The sequence below is a fragment of the Kryptolebias marmoratus genome, linkage group LG11 (genome assembly GCF_001649575.2).
Source record: "Kryptolebias marmoratus isolate JLee-2015 linkage group LG11, ASM164957v2, whole genome shotgun sequence".
In the NCBI taxonomy this organism is placed as follows: domain Eukaryota; kingdom Metazoa; phylum Chordata; class Actinopteri; order Cyprinodontiformes; family Rivulidae; genus Kryptolebias; species Kryptolebias marmoratus.
In genome coordinates this window covers 16861876-16882876 of record NC_051440.1, presented here as the reverse complement: position 1 = coordinate 16882876, position 21001 = coordinate 16861876, and the positions used below count along the sequence as shown (strand labels likewise).

General features: G+C 36.7%; 1 protein-coding gene across 3 annotated transcripts in view; it reads right to left on the bottom strand.

Moving 5' to 3' along the window:
- Positions 1–5668: 5668 nt before the first annotated feature.
- The window catches only part of LOC108230132 (voltage-dependent calcium channel subunit alpha-2/delta-1), a 62495-nt gene continuing 47162 nt past the window's right edge, over positions 5669–21001 (bottom strand). For 2 of the 3 annotated variants that reach the window (XM_017406078.3, XM_017406080.3), the window contains 17 exons: positions 20121–20181; positions 19936–20027; positions 18812–18893; positions 18169–18231; positions 16534–16637; positions 15955–16044; positions 15804–15871; positions 15668–15706; positions 15357–15428; positions 12073–12225; positions 11905–11957; positions 11427–11482; positions 10655–10784; positions 9855–9967; positions 9088–9170; positions 8685–8764; positions 5669–7676 (listed from right to left, as the gene is read on the bottom strand). In XM_017406078.3, coding sequence (XP_017261567.1) covers positions 7640–7676; positions 8685–8764; positions 9088–9170; positions 9855–9967; positions 10655–10784; positions 11427–11482; positions 11905–11957; positions 12073–12225; positions 15357–15428; positions 15668–15706; positions 15804–15871; positions 15955–16044; positions 16534–16637; positions 18169–18231; positions 18812–18893; positions 19936–20027; positions 20121–20181 — 1376 coding nt within the window. In that variant the 3' untranslated portion in view covers positions 5669–7639. The remainder of the gene's footprint in view (positions 7677–8684; positions 8765–9087; positions 9171–9854; positions 9968–10654; positions 10785–11426; positions 11483–11904; positions 11958–12072; positions 12226–15356; positions 15429–15667; positions 15707–15803; positions 15872–15954; positions 16045–16533; positions 16638–18168; positions 18232–18811; positions 18894–19935; positions 20028–20120; positions 20182–21001) is intronic. The other variant, XM_017406079.3, reaches the window with a different exon arrangement.

Here is a 21001-nt window from a genome sequence, read left to right as displayed (position 1 = left end):
AGATTTAAACCAGTAAATTATGCATATTTGAAAATAAGTTCATATCACAAAGGGTTTAACAAAAGACAGATTTTTTTTTAAATTAAGGAATATTTTAAAGAGCAATAACATATTATGAACTCAGTTTTGGTTTACTTGACACTAAACTAGTGATGGGTCCAATGGTTCTTAGCCAGTTTTCAAAGATCTGCCTCTTTGGGAACCATCTCTTTACCAATAGTACTCAATGAAGAGCTGTCTGAGTTGAATGAGCCGGTTCCCAGAAAAGAGCCACAAGTTCCATCACCATAACTGAACTACAGAGATCATTTTCATGAAATAGAAAAAAAAGACGAAGACTCTGATTAACACTTGTTATTTGTTACACTTGTGTTTGAAAAAGGCTAATTATTTGAATTAGTTGAGCCATTACACCAAAGTGTAATGGCTCACCAGACAGAGAAAGGTTTAAAAGAATTTATTACGAAATAAATTAAATGTGCAAGCAGGTAAGACTCATCTTCATCTCTCAACTCTCTGAAAGAACTCTCTGGGATTCACTTAAGGAGGCAGAGAGAGACTGATAAGGAACAGGTGTTTGTAATTAGTCATAGGAGACACATTAGGAGCTGAAAGGAGTGAGACATTCCAGTCAACTGATACAGCACACTTTAGAAAGGAGGGTGTCATTTGCAGTCATTTAGGGCTGCCAGCGAGGAAGACAGCAAGATAGGTGGTTAGATGGTCTTGTGTGAAGAGGGTCAGTCAGCTGCCTCCTGTTGATACTTAGGGCTGGGGTTTAGCTGGGTACATCCACCATCTTACTCTCCTACTGCTACTGTTGTTACCTGGTGTGAAGCCTTTCCAGAGGATCCAGCCACCTTCCAGAAAAGTCAATCTGTAAGGCGTTGGACAGAGTAACAAGGGAAGGGTGTCGTCAGCTGGTCGAGCTAGGTGAACTTTGTATATTTTGTAGGCCTATATTTTAGCTAGAGGATGAGGGATCAGGTGGAAGGGTTTGATTTTAGTTGTGAGGGCAGTATATGAATCCCTTAACCTGCATGTGGGTTTTTATGGTTCCAGTGCCTAGAGGAGGGTATTTGCAGTGGATTACCTTTAACAGTTTGGAGTGGAATACCTTACATAGTTTGATATGGGTTGCTGTAGTGCAATTTGGATCATAATATGGCCCAGGTGCTCAGCATTGTCCCCAAGTTGAACCCCTCTCCCTTTTTATGAACTTTTGTGCAGCTATTAAAGATTTGCTATTTTCTTTTTTCCGTTTTGTATGGAAGGCTCTGACTTTTAAGGCAAGATTTTCTGCCTGTGTGACCCACATAATTCACTACAAAAGGACAGGTAAATTAAACACTTAGGTTGTAATAAAAAAAATACATCTTTTATTTGTCCTGTTTTGTTTCTTTTTTAGGTTTAATCCTATGTAGTCAGGAGAAGCAGGAAACTTGGTCAAAGTTGAGGATGACACAGGTAAGTCAAAATTTAAAGGACTGGGCTTGGCAGTGAGGTTCTAGGAAACAAACCAGTAAGTATTTGGAAGTAAACCAGACTTGAGGTAAAAACATTTGTTACCACTGAGCTGTGCAGGAGCAGAGACAGGGGATTAATCTTGATATTTGACAGAATCCTTGAATCCAATATTCAAGCCATAGTCCAAAATATTTATTCATAAACACATCCAGATTGGTACATAACAAGCACATCCTTGAAAAACAATATCCAATCCAGAATCTAATAGTTTAAACAATGTGTTAGGCAAGGTCTGATAACAAAAGGTAAGTAGAAAAAGGTAACACTGAAATCTTCATAGGGAGAGGCAAGACACAGAGTTGAGGCAGAAAGAAAGTAGGTCATTCACTTGGCTTGAAATCATGGGCTTTGATCAAACAGGGGTGAGGCAATATTCAGAGTCGAGAAACAGGTCCTTGATAGTGATCTGTTTAACGGCTCTTAGCTGGTTCTCAGAGTTCGATTTTAAACAGTTGTTCAGGAATCTTTTTCTGTGAGCTGGTCCAAATTAGCTGGATCCTAACAGAGAGCTGTAAGTCCCATCACTAGTTCTTGGTCAAATCTTTGCACATGAACATGGGCTTGGCTATAACACTGCATCACTGAGGTTATGGCTGCAGAGCATGGAAAAGGTGAGTATTTAAAGCTTTTTAAATGAACTGCAGAAGGTGTTGCAGAAACATAACCATGACAGATTCAAACCATGACTCCAAAGTGCTTTATAAAACAAATCAAACTAAAACTAAAAAAAGGTGGACACATTCTGTATAAAACAGTACAGTACCATTTACCATGTGGTTCAACTTTTTTTTTTTTTACCTGAACACATTTTATTGTGTTGTTATGACCAGATACATGAATGCATACAAACAAAAACACACTGATGAGAACACAGCAAGCTGTGAGAATAGGTAGTGAAATAATGAGAAAAATAACAGAGAACTGTGGTAATGTTAATGGGTTTTGAAAAGGCTGTGGCATTTCCTGACAATACAAGCCAAGTGTGTGTGTCAATGTTCTTTCCAACATAAAACTGAAATTCTTTCACTCAGCATTTGCAGATATAGTTCAAGGCTCCCTCTAGTTAATGTTGTTGACAGGATAGGCGGTGGTCTCTAAGAGCAGGTGCAAAAATTTCTTACCATGCCTAAAGCGTAGCTAGGATTCTTTTCAGTGATTTACATTATATTTGACAGTACTCATGTTGTTCCTGATGCATTGAAATGAAGTTAGATTTGTCCAATAGTTTTGCAAAACATAAAGATCTAAATGTTCTTTTAATAAAATCATAGAAAACACAAAAACATGAGTGCCATATACAGAAAAACACACAGTAAAAGTACCCGTGCACACACTCTCGCTTGCAGCCACTGACAATATTTCAAGACTGTTTTAATAATTACTGTACAGGATGTCAGTGTTTCATGATTAAACCTCAGTGACCTTGATGTCCTTGTTGTGTTATATTTTATGATGACGGAAAACCTGTGACCTCCCTGTCACTGCTTACAGGAAGAGAACTGGTTTTGTGGTTAGTTGGAAAACAAACAAACGAAAAACAAAAATGATGCTAATTAAAAAAATTGCAGCTAAGTGTAAGGCACATTATATTTACCAGATTCAGAGAAGTTTATTCGGACTTGGGTTGACTGCCCTGGGTACATCATGACCTAGAGGCTGTTGAGAGTGTTAGAGTGTGTTACTGAGTTGCATTTCTGCTCCAAAAATAGCATACTGTGGCAAAAGTTGACGTAAATGGATGTTGAATTACCATAACAATAAGGTTATTGAACTTTACCGGGGTTTGCTAATGACAAGCTAAGGCCTGCAGATTCAGCTATGGGTCACGCTGTAGATGTAACATCCATCGCATGTGTCACTTCCTGCAGATGGTGTCACAAATCCAAAAATAGCTGTACGTTCTGAAGATTTAAATTTACCAGCAGTGAGTTCAATAGTTCAGGGATTAAAGGTTTTAGATTAGGGCACATACTGTTTGTTGAGGAACCAAACGTTTTGTAGGTGTTCTTTAGATATAGGCATATTTTGTGGGCTAAAAATTAAATTAGTGTAAATGAGTCTGCAGTTTAAAGGACAGTGCTCTGAAATCTTAACAAGCTGTTGCTCCTGACATAACTCCATAAAGAAAGCTATCAGCAGCAAAACATTACTGAACTCCTGCAACAAAGTAACAAGTTGAATATAGATTAAAGCTGTCTGTTTTTCACTTCATCTGAAACCTCTTAAACTGGTCACGTAAAAGGGTAAGACCTTGTGGCTATTTACGACAGTATCCTATTTCAGCCTCCTGTCTGGATTATTACTGTGTAGCACACGTACGACGACCTCCCAGCTTGATGCATCCCTGAGAAAAACAAACATTGTTATTGAGGGCACACTAATTCTTAGATTGCCATCAGACAAACACAAGCTCCAAAATGTGAAGTTTACTTTGGGCACATTTTCTCTCTAGCTGAGATGTTAGCATCTGGGTTTCCAATGTGTTGCTTCCAGACCGGAAATAGTGGAACTGTCTGTGTCATTTATGTTTTTTCAACAGGCACCACAAAATTAGAAACACAGAAAGAAGACCTCTGCCAAAGCTCTTTGTTGAGTTGTTTGTTATTGTAGACACAGATAAATGTATTATCTGAAGAACCTGATGTATGCTAAATGCATTTTTTTTTCTACAAGACCAAAACCAACTACAAGGTCCTTACCACCCGCAACATTGACAACATTGTGCATTTACAATCAGATGATATGGATCATTTTGACTAAAATGATTTGTTGCTTATTGTGTACTTTTCTCTAGTTAAAAAGGAGTTGAATAATATGGTGCATCAGTGCTTTGTTTAGGTAAGGGGTAGGCAACCCTCGTCCTGGAGAGCCACTATCCTCCATGTTTTACTTGTTTCTTTGCTCCAACACACGTGATTTTAATCAGTGTGTCATTACCTGGCTTCTGAAGAACATAAAGAGGTAATTTAACCACTGAATCAGGTGTGTTGGAGCTGGGAAACAAGGAAAACATGCAGGATAGTGTCTCTCCAGGACCAGGGTTGCCTAGTTTAGGTGCTATTGATCCTGGAAGAGTAAGTCTGTTTAACGTTACTGCAACTAAAATGTTTCCCAGTTTACTGTCTCACAAAATGAAGTCACTTTGCAAACTTTTCCCCCTCTGCACCTTCGGCACAGCTGCAGAACAGAGCTGTGTCTCCAGTGTCTGAGCCATGTTGCACATTGACTGCAGATCTATCGGAGGTAATTACTTTGAGTTATAGTAGATTTGTTAATCTATGGATGTGAGGCACTACCTATTGAAATGTTCTATAAACATAATGTGTTGTATTGTCAATGCGAGATAGAAACAACAAAATGTTAAGCACATTTTGACAATGTGTTTACTGCAATAATGTCTGACATCACTAAAAGGAAGAATAATTCACGTTTCCTATTATGCCTGCCCTCTTTTTGTGAAGACACCAGAGCAACAGATTGCTCGTCTTTCTTAGTTTTTTTCTGTGATACATTTACTACCAATTCTCAAAATAGGGTAAATATTTCACAATAAATAAATGTTGTGTGCAGTGCTGATCTTTGATAACTAGGTTCTTTTTGACCTGACACTTGTTTACATAAATATGAGCCTTTTCTTTCCTTTAAATGCATGCATAATACTTCATTTAAATGTGGTCAAACTACATCAGCGTCAAGACATGCTGTTTTGTTGACAGCACAGTTTGAGGGACAGGTCTTCCTTTCCAAGGACCTGAAGAATAAGAAGGATGTTGCTTCTGGTTAGTGCCTGCAAAAGCTACACAATATTTTGGTGAATCGGGCCCTTAGTGTTTAGCCTTGAAACTGAAAAAAATAAAAATCTAATGTACTCTATAAATTGTATTTATTTATTTTTTTTTACTTGGTACTAGTTTGGGTGTGTAGAATGTGTTGCAGTTTGGATACACTTATTTTTTGTGTGATATTAAAGTAAAGTGATACTATACTGTAAATCTCTCAGGAAATTATCAGAACTGTACACCGGCAGTAGAGATACTGGTCCAGATGTCATTTCCTTGTTTTACCAAGAGGAATGTTTGGTCAGCTCCAAATGAGGCAACATATGACAACATATCTGAATAAAAAACAAAATCTCAAGCCATAACAATACAACACTTTTATTGTGAATATATATTTGCACAATAATTAACACAATATTATAAACATTTTTCTCTTGTTTCATTTTTTTTCTTTTTTACAGTAAATAGTATTAGTGTACAAATGTATACAAAACTTATTCAGGCTAGTGAAGTTCCACAAAAAGAGTATTTCATGTACGGTATTAAAGCACAATCAGAGGGACACGCACATGCCTGCACATAGACACGGGACCCCCCCCCCCGAGGGTAAAACACAAGTCAACACGCGACTTTGATAGACAGCATAACCTGATTACTCAACACCAGTGAGTCACCATGAAGGCAAGGTGGAGAGACTTTAACAGCTATTGTTAAAATAGCTTAAATTATTAACAGAAAACCTAACTCTTGTGTGATCTTTGTGTCTTATGATAAAGTAAGGCAATGCTAAATTACCACTGGTGGTAGTGGGTTCTGAAAGTTTCTCTCCAGCAGGCCCTGATGCTGATCAATCACAGGCATAGACAGTGTTCAAACACAGAACAAGCTCATTCCATGACATTGCAGCATTTTGACGCTGAGCCTTCAGCGTCATCTTCACAGCACTTTTAGAGCAACACAAAAAAGGAAACAAGCATAGGGAACTGAGACAGCAGAGAAGAAAACAAAGAAACAGTCTTTGATATGCTGATCTCATTCACAAGTCATCTTGGCTCCTGAGTCTGGTGATCCAGAAAAGGAACAGAAACAGGATTAATAAAGAAAGAAATGCTGGAACACAAGATTGAGTCTGGTTTAGATTTGTTTTCTCCAAGGAGGACAATAATATCCCTCTTCCATATTCAGGGTCACTGGTTTACTCTACTTTTGTGTGAATGTCTTAAATTGGAATAATAGCAGCAGATCAGGTCTATTTCATGAAATATTACTGCAAGGACAGACTTTCCTGCTATACCACAAACAAGCATTAGCATAGAGGTATACATGGTGAGAATACAACTCCGATGCACTGCTTCATTCACATACCAGAACATTTGAGCTACTATGTAGGCACTGGGAATTTGATGCATCAAACTGAAGTCAACCAAAGCTGTCAGTCCAACCACATACATAAAGAGTTTTATCCTAATAGATTTTACATTGTGTGCAATCTCACCTTATTTATTACTCAATGAGATGTCTTAAGATATGTATCGAATGCTGTAACTTGAATACTGATACATACTGCACATCTGAGGAATCTCTTAAAGTAAACTACCGTGCACATTCTCTGCTGAAGTCTGTGTGGTCCTTGGTACTGTTTTGTGCTTTGGTGTCAATGTGTTGGTGTCACGTTTCACATGCTGCTACAATAAAATACCTAGCTAGTCACAAAATGATTGATTTTGCAAAATAAATAAATAAATAAAAACTTGCAAATTAGATAGGTAATTACCATTTTGGAATAATACCCAAACCAAAGGGTTTGTTATGGTTGAAAAAAATAAACCATCATTACAATATAATGATCCATAGCAACAAACAATACTGACAACTACACACATCGATGCTGTCAGTGGACATACAGTCTGAAGGAGTTTCAGTTGGCATAGTGGGATAATTCTTCAACGAATAAATCAGAGAAACAAATGAGGCAGAATTAAAGGGTTTGGTTAGCTCTTACTGTTGCACCATCAGAAAAGATTAGGTGTAGATAATGGTCATGAGTGCAGTTGAGCACACTAAATGTGTCTCTACCTTTAAAAAATGACAAGGAGGAAATGGATGAGCACCCTTTGGCATTGGAGCATGGAAATGCTGATTCTGGCCGTTGGTGTTGCAAAAGTTCTGCATACATCCTGTGTGGTGTAAGTGGAGTGTCATCTGGCCTGCTGTGAAATGTGATGATCGGTGAATGACTGAGAGTCTAAATGTATGCAGGGGTCACGACTCTTGTAAAGATTTGGTGAGCCACAGCAGCAGTTGAAGACTGAGAATGGGCCAGAGACTTGGAATTAGGCAGGTCCCTCCTCCACAATCAGAATCATCTTCCTGTTAAGACAAATCAGTTGTCAGTAAATAAGGAACAGACTCTATGATGTTTAGTAAATCTGCTAAAACTACCATTGCAACTGCTACTTCTGCTATTTAATTGTCAGTAAAAAAGGAACATCCTCTTTGATGGTCAGTAAATCTGCTAAAACCAACACTTTAACTGCTACTTCTGCTATATAATGGTCACAGTTTTCAATGGAATAACTGCTATTTTGCACATTTTATTTTAAACATGTTTGCTACCTCATTCTCCTTTTTAGTGTTTTTGTGTGTATGTACATACACCTGTTTGATAGGCTGTATTTTGGATGGGGGTATACAGGATATCCATCCATGACAAAAGTCTCAAAGAAAGAGATGGGAGTCATCTTCATTCAAAGGGAAGGAAAACCATGTGAAGCTTCCTCTGTTTACTCCAGTGACAAAATGAACTGGCCTGGGCACAAATGGTCTTCCTGTGAGGAGCTGAGCCAAAGGACAGCTGAAATAAAGGAAAGGCGGCACAGCCTACTTTTCCTCTGCTCATCGACTTCCTCAGCCACTCCTCCCAGCCTCCCAGCTGGGCCTCTCCATGATATAAACACAGAGTCACATGAATTGGTAGCTTCTTATGTGTGGGATTTATGCCTTTTCAACACAATGAAAGGCAGAATTCACAAAGATATGGCAATCTTTTTTTCTAAATATTTAGACACCTTATGTATTGTTCCAATTTGAGCAGTGATGCAATTCTTTAACATCTGATTTATTCACCTTGCTCTTTTGTTTTAATGACTTGGATAAAATTGCACAATACATAAATTTCCTACAGAGCTTTTCAACTAATCTACACGTATTTTGTAAACTCAAGAAAACAGATTTTTTTCAAGAAACGATGGGCTAATTTATGTCTACTGAAAAAAAAATGTTTTTAAAGAAAACAAGGTTAAATTTTGTTGTCTTAAGGTATTTGTCTAGTTAAACTATAAGTAGCAAAGCATTGTAATGCTCTGTGATAACACTGACCCTGAAGCCAGAAACAGAAACAACAGAAAAGCTGAGAGGTTGGGTGGAGAACCTTTGCTGATCGGACACAGCAGCTCATCCTTGGCATGCAGAAATAAAAAAAAAACAAAAGCTGATAAGTGATGAGATAATGCAAAACAGAACAAAATGAACCAAAAACAGGGAACACTGAAAATGATTTAAAAAGTATTTCATTTAAAATGAATGTTTTAAATGAAAGAAAAGGAATTTAAAAAAATAAGATAAAAAAGAAGTAATAAAGTTGACAGCCAAAAATCTCTTGAAACTTAACAGGAAGCAAATGCTGAAAATCAGGCAAATGCTGAAAGTAACCAACAGTTTAATTTCACCAACAGAACTGCTTTCAGAAATATATTTTAAACAAAATCTGTTTGTGCCTTACATTTTCATTGTTGTCAAAACACACATCGGGTCCTTTGCGGTATCGAGGGTTCTGAGCCAGTTCACAAGGATTTGGACCTTCAGCTGAACAGACACTTAGGAAAACTTCAGCTACCTTTAGTCATGTGCAGTCAACAAATTTTAACAACAACGAGCTAACAAAATGTGGACTTAATTTCCCCCCTAAAAAATCAACTTGTAATATCAGCTTACTAGTCATGGTTTAATTGTCTTCAGGCAATTGAGATAAAAACAATATATTTCAAATGATTTGGTTAGAATTTATGGTAAGTATGGTAAGTGACAGGGTGTCATTTTGATACATTTTTTCCAGATTTTTTGAGTGCAACATTCTTTTGAAGAGATAAAATTGAGAGTACATGTTTCTGTATTTCAGTGATTAGGTCTTGTTTTCATTAGTAGTGAATGTCACCATCTTAGTGTGACTTTAAAAACCCAAATACATATCTAATGATACTGTTTAAACACACAACTACCACTATTCTTAATTTAGTCTGATAGCCCATATAAAGTGCAAAAAAAACTCAAATTCAAAAGGAACATGAGATCATCTTTCACATGCTGGGCATCTGGTTTACTGTTCACACTTGAACAGCCACAGGAGACCAACTACAAACTGCTCAGGTAGGTATGAGTCCTTGCATTGACAGTTTAAAGCCCCACTGTCCCCTGAGTGATAGATGTAGGAGTGGAGAGTGCATAAGGAAAGCAACTCTGTTTGAGTTTACAAGACGAGTGAAAGGATACAGGGTTGCTCTGCCTGTCGAAGTGGCCGGGGGTCACACGATAAACATGTTGCCTTTGCGTCAGTGATCAGAAACACCAAGTTGGTCTGTGGAAGCTTTTCAGCACTGTACATCCTAGAAAGCAAATAGCACCATACAATTAAACTCTCTCTCTCCTTCTCTCCCCTTTACATATACACCTCCCACAATAGATGCTAGTGTTTACTGTTTATATTTTTAACCTAATACACATGCCGCAATATGTGCAGTTGGGAACATTCATGCACTTCCCTCCTCTTGAGATTGGCACTTTATGGTAGTCATTAAACCTTTTGTGTCTACAGTTGTTGACTTTGAGGCATAAGCAGGCATGTGAGACTCATAACAGTTAGGAATAGCCACATTTAACCCCCTCTCACACAGTATGAACCCAAAGATGGTCAGAGGAAAGTAAACGTGCAGTCTTCTGAGAATCATTAAAATTAAAACAAGACAAGTGAATGAAGAACAGACTAAAAAGCTGTTGATATTTGTCTTAAAGTTGTGATCAAAGAGAGATCAAGATAATCTGAGTCTGATTAGAGCTCAGCGGAAAACAGCTGCATAAATTGAGGCTGCACAACAGAGAAGTGATAAGAAACTAACAGCTTTCTGTGGTAGTCCTCAGGGATCAGTAAACGGAGGGATGTGTGGCAAGAGACACGCGGTGGAAAATCCAAAACAGCATATCTCATTTAGCAGAAAACTGGAAGCAGTGACTAAGACGTGAACATAAACACATTTACACAGATGAACTATACTGGTAAACAAACACAGACAAACCTGGAACAGTTTCCACAGTCCAGAACACCTGAATATGATCTCTCATCATTGTCAAAAAAGTACTGAGTCTGTTCTGTGATGCAGCTTTCCTTAAACATAGCATCTGGTATGTCTTCATCTGCTGACTCCACTAAAAAAAAAAAAAAAGAAATATACAGTAATAATTAATTGAACAAATTTCAGAAATAGTTCAGATAAGTCAGTGTAGGAATGACTCATTTGGTAAAGTGATTTCTGTTTGTGTTTTAAACCATTTGTTTTACTGCGGAAACACGTTAAAAGTCTGGTTTGTTTTGGTCCTAATGACTAATTTCCTTCTTAAGGGAAATTGTTTTATTAGGCATTTTCTTTACCAATTCATTTGTTCAAAATGGAAAAAAGATAAACTGACACAATATTGAGGTTAAAGAAAGCTGAGTAATATGTGAGTCCTCTAGAGAGTTCTGTGATGTTCTCAAGAAGCAATTCACTTTGATCTTATTGTAGATTGTAGATAGCTCGTCAGTCCAGTCAGAATTAAACTCTATGTCTCCAAACAGAGGCCATTCAAAGAGCTATCTACAACAGGTAAGATACTGACTGTCCATACTTTTTACACAGATCCCCACTTTAAAGCTCTGGACTACAGCTTTATGCCATCAATAAATGTTGGTTATTACATATGTCTCTTACTGTAGGTACAGCCTCTGATAACAGATGAAGGTGTAGAAAACTTATGATGTTCAGTTAAAAGGGGTTCTCTTGTCAAACATAGCCACTGTTTGTTTCTCACCTGCTTCTAGAAAGTTTGGAAACAAGAGACTGAAAAAGAGCTGCCGAAGTATCGACCTAAGACACACAGAATGACAGAAATCAAAAAATATAAATTAATTCATAGCAAAGTTAGAAACTTGAATGGGTGAACAAAACTTTAAGACCTTTTTTTTACTTATTGCTGCTTCAAAAACAGTTACACAGCTGTGTAGTGTTACTCACTGGTGATGTAAATGTCATGGGAAGTATTAGCGGGCCTATTTTAAAAGCTAGTTATACTGCAGTTGGACAGCCATGCAGAAAAAGATGTGGTGCTTTTTTGCGTAATTTGTCCTTGTCCTACACTGACCCAGACAGATTCATCTTTAAACAACAAGCAAGTCCACTCTGCTGAAAACTCCTATCCTGAAGTACAAATGTACTCCCACTCCCAAATGATAACATAAATAAACAAAGAGGCAAACAGAGAAACACCAGCTTATAACCTGAACACTCACCAGGCAGCACTGGAGGCCCACCAGCCGATACTCAGAAAGTCTGCAATAGTAGGCTGGAAAATAAATTATCTTTGGTCATTTTCAAATAATGGTATTTGTGTGTAAACAATAATAACCTCAGAGGCAGCAACACATCCTAACTGTGTGTGTGTGAGTGAGTTTTCTAACCACAAAGATGGAGCGGGGTCCAGCTGCTGCCTTGCTGTCTTTCTCTGGGTCACACACAGACTGATAATCGTACGTCTTGTTGAAGGAGTACAGGGATGTGTTAACCAGGTGGATCATCAGCACCGGATCCACCTCACCAAAGAACTGACCGATCTGGAAGAGTTTAAGTTTACACACACGCAAACAAAGCAGTCAAAGCATCTTAAATCTCTGCTCGTAAAAACAAAGTTTGCAGCTGTTTTCACTAAAAGAGTTTTTTTTTCTTTTTCACCATTCAGAATTTTAAGTTCAAAGCAAGTCAAAAGAATATGTCAGAGTTTTGTCAATTTAAATGAGTGTATTGCAATATTGTCAGTATGGACTATGCTGTGTTAGCAAGGAAACAGTTATTTAAAAAATTGTTTGATGTTGATAGGAGCAATTGGAAAATACAAGAATTTGAGGGACATAGGCCAAATGACAGATGGAAAACTGCGTCAGAGTATCACTGAAAGGGCAAATCTTGTGAAGTTCTTATAAAAAGCAGAGCTAAGTGATTCCTAAGAAGAGCAGAAAACATGGGAGGCTGAGAATTATTAAAGGGATAGTTTGAATTTTTGAGTTAGTGTTCTGTGGACTTGTGATCAGCAGTCAGTATTTTACCTGCAGTAGACAACAGCCTAAACAATCTTTGTTTGGAGAAATGAAGAGAAATTTTCATGAAAGAATCAACCTTTCAGATCATCAAAGTAGAGAGAGTACCAAAGCACATGTATTCTGTCTTCAAACAGCTCCATTTACAGCAATTTAGTTGCATTTTATTCAAACGCTAACTTTACACCTCTGTCAATTTAGAGTTAGCTGGTTATTTATATATATGCTTATGATTATTTACATTGAAGACTGGTTTGCGGTTTATTACCAGTAAAGCTCCATGTAAAATGTGTTTCAAAGCATAAATAAAATAACTACTGATGATAGAAACATAAAGCGATGGGAAAATCAATAAAACAGCATTTGATTAAATCTCTATTACGTTTAAGGTTTTCACACCACAGTACTATTGCATCAAATAGTTACTCTTGCTGAGTTTGCTGCTGTCTACTGCAAGTTAGATATTGACTGCTGATAACTAAACAGAAGGGTTTGTTATGTTACAGAAAAATAATTGGACAGATGCTTATTTGACAGTTTTGTAATTAGAATTTACAGTTTTTGCAAAGTATGGTATTTCACAGGATTGTATTCATAAGGACAATTCAAATAAGGACTGGATGAATCATCTTTCTTTAAACACATTTGGATTACTTTACTAAAACAAAAGACTAAGAAAGAAACAATCTAAAAGTCAAAAAGTAAAATAACTAATACGGAAACTCTTAGAATTTGTTGGTTTGGCTTTAAAGCAGGCATCATTCTTTTCTATCACATTACTTTCTCTAAGGATTATAGTTTTTCTGTTGTTAGTTTGTTTTGTTCCTGTATGCAAAATGTTCTGTTGACAAATGTACTGAACAGCATGCATCCTTTCATAAAGACCAAGCTTGAGAGGCTATAAGAACAGAGAAGGCATACTTTATTTTTATGGTAATTTTCCAGCAAATGACTGTGTGCAGCTATTACTTTTTATTGGATTTATTTACTGAGCTGGGCCAGTTTAACTCTGAACTCATGACAAAATTGTGACTGAAACAGAGGGATCAGCTCCAACTTTCCTTGGCCAAACTTCAAACGAAAGCAAAGAAAGAATTTGAGAAATTTTTCACTAATGTTATTTTGTTGTACTTGATTTAATTTGGTTTGATTAGTTTGCTCATTAGTGTTAGCCAGCTTTAATAGCTAAAGTACTTAAGCTGTTGGAGGCAAATTTATTGCTGCTACCTTCTAAATAATACAAATAATGCTATTTCATCACATTGGCTATTTAACTGTTTTTACTGAAACAGTTTTTTTTTAATTCAGACAGTCCCATATTGTGTAGTTAAGGTGTATGACAGATATGCTGCACCACTTGTACTCTTATGGCTTTCATATGCCACAATAAATTCCATGTACTATTCTTGTGGATCCTTGTTTGGTTGAAATTACTTTGTTGACTAAACCATAAAGTATAAAGTGAATCACTCCTACATTGTAACAATAGCATGACAAACTGAAAATTAGGTGGGAAAACATGCAAAAACAGAACTAAAGTCCATTTTCTTACAGCATTTAAAAATAATTATTTGCTATTTAATCTGCAGGATTTGCAGAAAAAGGATAATTAAGCATAATATGTGCAGTTTAAAGCTACCGTTGATGCCATAGGTGCTGCAACCAAATACTAAGTGAATAACAAGATTAGTCTTTTATTGTTAAGAAATTTTAAAAACTTTTGCTTTGCAGTTCTAAAATAAATTGACAGACAAAATGAAATAAACACATCTGGCAATAAGTCTGAAACAATTAAATGTAAAATTTTAAAAAGGTTAGAAAGTTTCCACATACATTGTAACATTTGATTTTGACAGCACGAAACAGAGAGAATGTTCCTGAAATGTCCCTGTGGACAAAAATTGTTTTACAACGTCAAAAAGAAATAAAAAAGGTGCTTACTTAAATGATTGAAGAAGAAAGACTGTTTGACAGATTCTGTGATGGTAGAGTAGATCAAAGACAGCGCATGTCCTGTCTTGACTGAAATGAAATGTTTTCAAACCCACTCTACCATATATTCTGCTAGTGACAGGCAGGGGCTGAGGGCAGCCAAGAAGGGGCAGAGTTAACGCAGCAGAGCAGACGTTCTCCATTCACAGGGGACACACTTCAGTGAAGCCTCCACAACTGACTAAAATACATCCGGCTTCTCTTTGAACCTCCTCCGGTGGCTAGAGTTTTACTGTACCAGAGACAAAGGTGCACTGCTGTCCTGTAGAAGTACAGCTCAGACCAAACAGGCTTTTCTTGTAACACATCTGACTCATGTGGCTTTTATTTCACCTTCATACAAGAACAATAGATTCTTGTGACTAAGGTGAAGGAAGTTTACTTTGTAGAGAATAAGAATCATAATTGTAAGGTCTGAAGTCATCATTATTAATCATGTGTACAGATGTTTTATTGAGTGATAACATGACCCTTTTTGAGTATGAGGAACAAGAAACATGCATTACCACAATTTAAGATAAGATATGATATGTTAAGACAATACGTTAAAGTAAGATAAGGTAAGGTAGATACATTGAGGTAATTTAAGGTAAGGTAAGATAAGGAAAGGTAATGTAAGGTAGGGTAAGATTATATTATAATTGTTGATGATGACTCACCAGGGAAATATACTCCTCTTGATTTGACATGAGAAGGAATCCTCCATCATCCAATATTACACAGTCCACAAGCTGAAATTAATAAAAAAAATACCTTACAAATAAAGAAATGAATAAAAAACAACTCAGTTTCCAATTTGAATGAAGGCATAAAAAAACCTAAAATGAAAACCTAATCTTGTGCAAAAGTTAAAATAATTACAACACATCAATATGATAAACAAACAAAAAAAATAAATAAAATGCCTTCATGGTAAATGAGACAGCTTTAAACAACAACATGTTAAATATTTTACTCTACATCGCTGTACCTTGTCATTCCTCAAGCAGCCACAAATCTCATCTTTGCACTAGAAAGACAAAAATCGAGAAAAGACTAAATAATCTTTGCTTTACACCAGCAGAAGTGCTGTAAACAATACAAGTAAATATTTTAATGTAACTCACGTTTAATTTTTGTGTCGCATTAATGAAACTGTTCATCCAATATGAGACGTTAAGCTTCACTCCCACCACTAGAAAACAGAAAACAGACAAAGGTCAGTCTATTTGTTTTGAATGACAAATGTAATTAGTGTGTGTTCTTAGTTAAACTGACCTGCTGGTTTTAGTGTGACTTCATCAATGATTAGGTCTACAGCTTTGCTCACTAGGATCCCTGACTCAGACACGGGCTCCTTGGCATCTGCTGGAATTTCAAATTGGAGCACATGGAAAGTTGAACAGTTTTGTATTGAAGTTTACCATGTATTAACCTATGTAGCAAAGATTATTTTTCAGCAACCAAAACTCTAAAATTGTCAAAAATAGAGGTTTTCCATGCATTTTTTTTTTTTTTTGCTACTTTAATTTATGATTGAGGACTCTGTGAAGCCAGAACATGTGTTAATCCAGTCAAGTACACTGTAGCTGCAACACTGACATTTGCCAGTCCTGATGTCTGTTAGAGAGATCAGGGGAGATGACAGGATGTATACAGAAAAGAAAAGAGAAGGGGGATAGTGGGGATGTGCGCCACAAATCACATCAGGAAAAGGACAGGGATAAAGAGAGTGGTATCAGAGGCCTAAGAGTCTGTTTGTTGCCAGTGGTGTTGGGATAACATCTGAAGGCAGTAAACAGGGAAAGCTCAGTAAAAAAAAAAAATCAATGAAGATCCTTGTGCATGCACACTTACTGTTGAAAGATGGAGCTGTGAATATATACACTTCATTATCCAAGGTCCTCTTGTAGAAGCTGGACTCATATGTCTCTGGATTCTCAGTCCATTCTTCTCCAGCACTTAAAACATTTGGAAGTCATAACATAAATGAAGGATTTTAAGCATAAAAACAACAAAATACAGGAACTGATTAAATACAAAGCAAATGGACTCCATTCTAGCAAAGATTCTCAGTCATGGTAAGCATAAGTGCTTGACAGACAGCTAGATTTTACTCCTGACCAGATATGTGTCCTGAGGGACCTTTGCCTCTCCACTACAGAGTTCTACTGCAACGGTTGTTCTAACAGGATAAGGCCAAGGGCTCTTCCAGCAAGGAAACAACACCAAAATACTGATTCAAATACTATATGTGGAGACACCTGGGTTCAAATTTAAGCTACAAACATAGTGGTCTCTGAATACATCAGTTAAATGGGGAGGAAGAGAAAAATAAATCAATATTTTTTTGATTGCTCTGTGTACACTTAGGGGTTAAAAAGTCTCAATACTGAGGCACACCAGAAACCTACACACACCAGTGCCTGCTCTTTGACTCACAGCACCCACTGGAACACAAACTGACTATCATCAGAACTCTAAACCATTGGGTTGAGAATGTCCTTTCTTAGAGAGAGGAGCAAGAAAGAGAAACAACTATATAAAGAAATTCCTCAAACCCATGCGTTTGTGAAGTCAATTTCTAGAAATCTGATTAACAAACACAGAAAAGTCAACAGTCCATGGCATTTAATGGGTGTTTCAAAATTAACAATACATTTAGTAAACCTTTGAAAAAAACATTGCAAAGACAAAACACACAAACACAAGCTGAGAAGTGTGTTGCATGCAGTCCATTGCAGCAAGGAATGCACAGACCTTTTATACAGAGGTCAACTAAAAAATTACTTTTTAGCAAGAAGCACATAACAAAAACATGACCTCATCAAGACTCAGCAGTCCACAAACACATTAAAGAAAACAGGACAATTTTGTAGACAGTAAAGTATACACTGTGAATGAAGGAGGAAGTTTATAAGAGGAATGAAGGAAGTCAGGTTCAGTAGAAAAACAGACACCTGGTTTCAGATTTCAACTAATCCAGATTTATAAAGTGACTCTGACTCTCCTTCCCACACAGTTTCAGAACTACATGCATTTTGAAACATGTAACCAAAATATTTCACATGTTGGTTGGGTTTGTAAAGTGACAACAACCAAAACTTAGTATCACAACAACAGATTATAAGCTTCTCACCAGTCAGGCAGAATTTAAAAAGCCTTTCAAATGATTAGTTTCATGCCATAATAAACAAGAAATGAAGTTCAGTTGCTTTATTTAGAAAAATATGTTATTTCTTCTAAACCCTTCATATTTGATTATTGTGTCAAATTAAGTATGCAAATAAAGTATTCAGGCGACAAACTAGCTAATGACATGAAATGTGCATTTTGCTTATTTAGACAAAGACAAAAGACAGAAAAAAGATGCAAAGAGAAAATTGGATTTGGCTGTAGGATTTGTACATTTGACCCATATCCTGCACTGGATTTGCCAGTTTGTACAGTCAAATCTAAGATTATAAACAAAAAAAAAAGTTGGGAGAGTACCTTCTTGGATACACTCGTGTGATTCCTCCATCTGTTGCAACAAATCTGGCCACCATCCCATCCCTGAGTCACATGTCCAAATCAATGACACACAGTTAATAAGAAAACTTATTTGAAACCTGTGACAGTAAGCGACACTGATGTAGTAACACAAACAGTTCAAAGCCAAGACACTTATCTTTGCACTGTACAGCCTAATCATAAACAGACACCATTCAGAATTTGCAAAAGTGTGTTCAGATTATTTCAGACATATGGACACACTTTAAAAGGGGAACAAAGTGATGTAATTACATTGTTTTCCTCCCAAAACAGCATGTCTTGGCTTAGTTCAGTATGCTGGAAATATAGTACATTTTGTGCATTGCTTTCATCGTGTTTCACAAGTAAGATTAGGTCAAATCATCTACATTAGAGAAGAAAAGGCCAAGTCTTCGGCTCTGTTAGCCAATAAGTGGTGCATGAAATAAGCATCAGCTATCATACTTCAGAGGGAAAACGCACAATTGTAAAACAGAATGCGATGCATGAAAAAAAAAAATTGTATTTTACCAGGATAGTTCATGTTTCTGCAGCGTAAGAAAACAATGGTTACATCTTTGCATTGTTTTAAATATAAAAGAAAGGAATCTTTGGCACATACACTGTCTGCTCTTTCCAAAGTTTAACCAGTTCAGCTGTCAGACCTGCATCCAGGATCAGTCGGCTCACAAGGGACTCGTTGCCTGTGGATTAAGGACAAGATAAATTTCACATATTGTAGATATTACAGCACCAAAGTACAAGGAAGGAGAATTAGAGTAATGGAAATAATGGCAGTCTTAACACATCTGGGCAGAGAAAGTGAATGCTTTAGATTGCCAAAAAAAAAAAGTCTTGGTCAAGTGTCACTGACCAATGCATTTAAACAAGCACTCACATCTGTTTATTGGCAAACTATAAGGCTATCAGTGATCTAGAAAGCAGTAGTTGGGGTCTGAAATAGAGCAGCCAAAGCTTTTCTCAAGATGAATGTAAAAAATAAATCTCCTGACATCTTACAGCAGAGTGACCTGAGTGGCCATTACGATTCAGAGAACAGACAGTATTTTGTGAAGGGCTGGCTATTATAAGGCAGATAATGACAAGGTATTGAGTTTCAGCCTCCTTGTCAAGAAAAGTACTTTTCAAAATAAAATCATTTGAGCACATGTCCTTTAGGTGTATACATAATTCTTACACAGCAACTCTTGAGTGTTATTTTAAAGCGTATTCATACTTTTTTTTTTTTTTTTTACTCAAGCTCAACATAACAACAGCAAGAAAAAAAACAATAATGCCAAAGTATAGGACTCGACCTTGGGTTCAAATGGATCCAGGATATGTTAATCCATTTGCTGGATGATGGTGGTAAGCCATACTTGGGGTGAGATCCATTAGAGGATAACAAATCAAACACCATGAGTCACTGTATAGAATGACAACATCAGGCTTCTAGGAAACTCAGTCGATCAGTCTGAGGTCACCCTGCTCACACAGTACTGACCCTGAGATCATAATATCAGATTGGAGAATTGATATTGTGCATCTAGTTTACATATACTGTCAAAAACTTGTCTTTTTTCTTGTGTAGAGGAATGAAAAACACTGTAAACTGAATTGGATGAAATTGTGAAACTGAGTCATTGTCATTAAAATCCTGCTGAATTTTAAAAATAATGCATGAAATAAACACAACCAGAATGAATGTGCCAAGTGAAGTAGCAGTGAAAGAGATGCATGACTCACATGCATCTGGAGTGTTTCTATCAATATAGTGGTTGAAGTCGAGGAGAAGCTGGGTGTTGTTGAGTGACAGCTTCAGCTCTTTGCAGTACTCCCTGAAGAAACAGTATTGTTGAGTTTGAATCTCTGTCCCTCATCTGTTGCTGTGTTCTGTAAGTGATGTCTACAGTAACAGGAGGACCACTCACCTTGGTGCAATGTAGGTGTAACCAAACTCATCAAAACTCTCTGGCTGTAAGGTTTCCAGGGCTTTGGAAAACACAAAATGGCTGGTTTAGGCTCATAAATTGTAAAATTATATAATATCATAACTTTATACTGATCATCCATAACATTATGACCCCTGAAAGATCAAGTGAATAACATTCCTTGTCTCGATATAGTACAGTTCTCTCCAACAGAATTTCCTATAACTACGAATCTCCCTTTAAAGCGATAGTTCACATTTTTGGAAGTGGGGTTCTTTTGAAAGTTAATTTGTTTGTTGTAGAAGCTCTTTCAATGACCTCAGCTTGGATAAACTGAAATTAATTTTGAAAAAGCTGGCAAGCCAATACAAGCAGGGTCAAAACCAAAGTGGATTACTGTCTTAAAACAACTCCAGTATCAAAACCTTATTTGCAGTTCATGTAAAACCTATTTTATCAACTTTTTTACCATCATAAGTTCGTCAAACACAAATAGTAACAGCAGCAGTTAGCTGCAGCATTTCCAGTGCAGTTTGGAATATTATATTTTTTGCCAGAATAAAAGTGAAATACAAAAATGACAAAAGTGTAAATGTATATCCCTTACAGAAAAAAACAAACAAACATGTAAATTTAATGTTTTTCACATGACTCCCGGTGGTAACCATGTGACTAGATTTGATCACATGATTATGTTTAAAATGTTTAAAAATCACATGGGAAACATCTGCAAAACATGTTAATTTAGGATGTTTTCCAAAGTAAAAGTGTGATTTTCTACATGTAAAGTTCGTGTGATTTTTTAAATCCAAATTCACATGAGAAATGTGCAAAACATGTGTCTCACATATGTTTGCATATGTCACATGAATTTAACACTT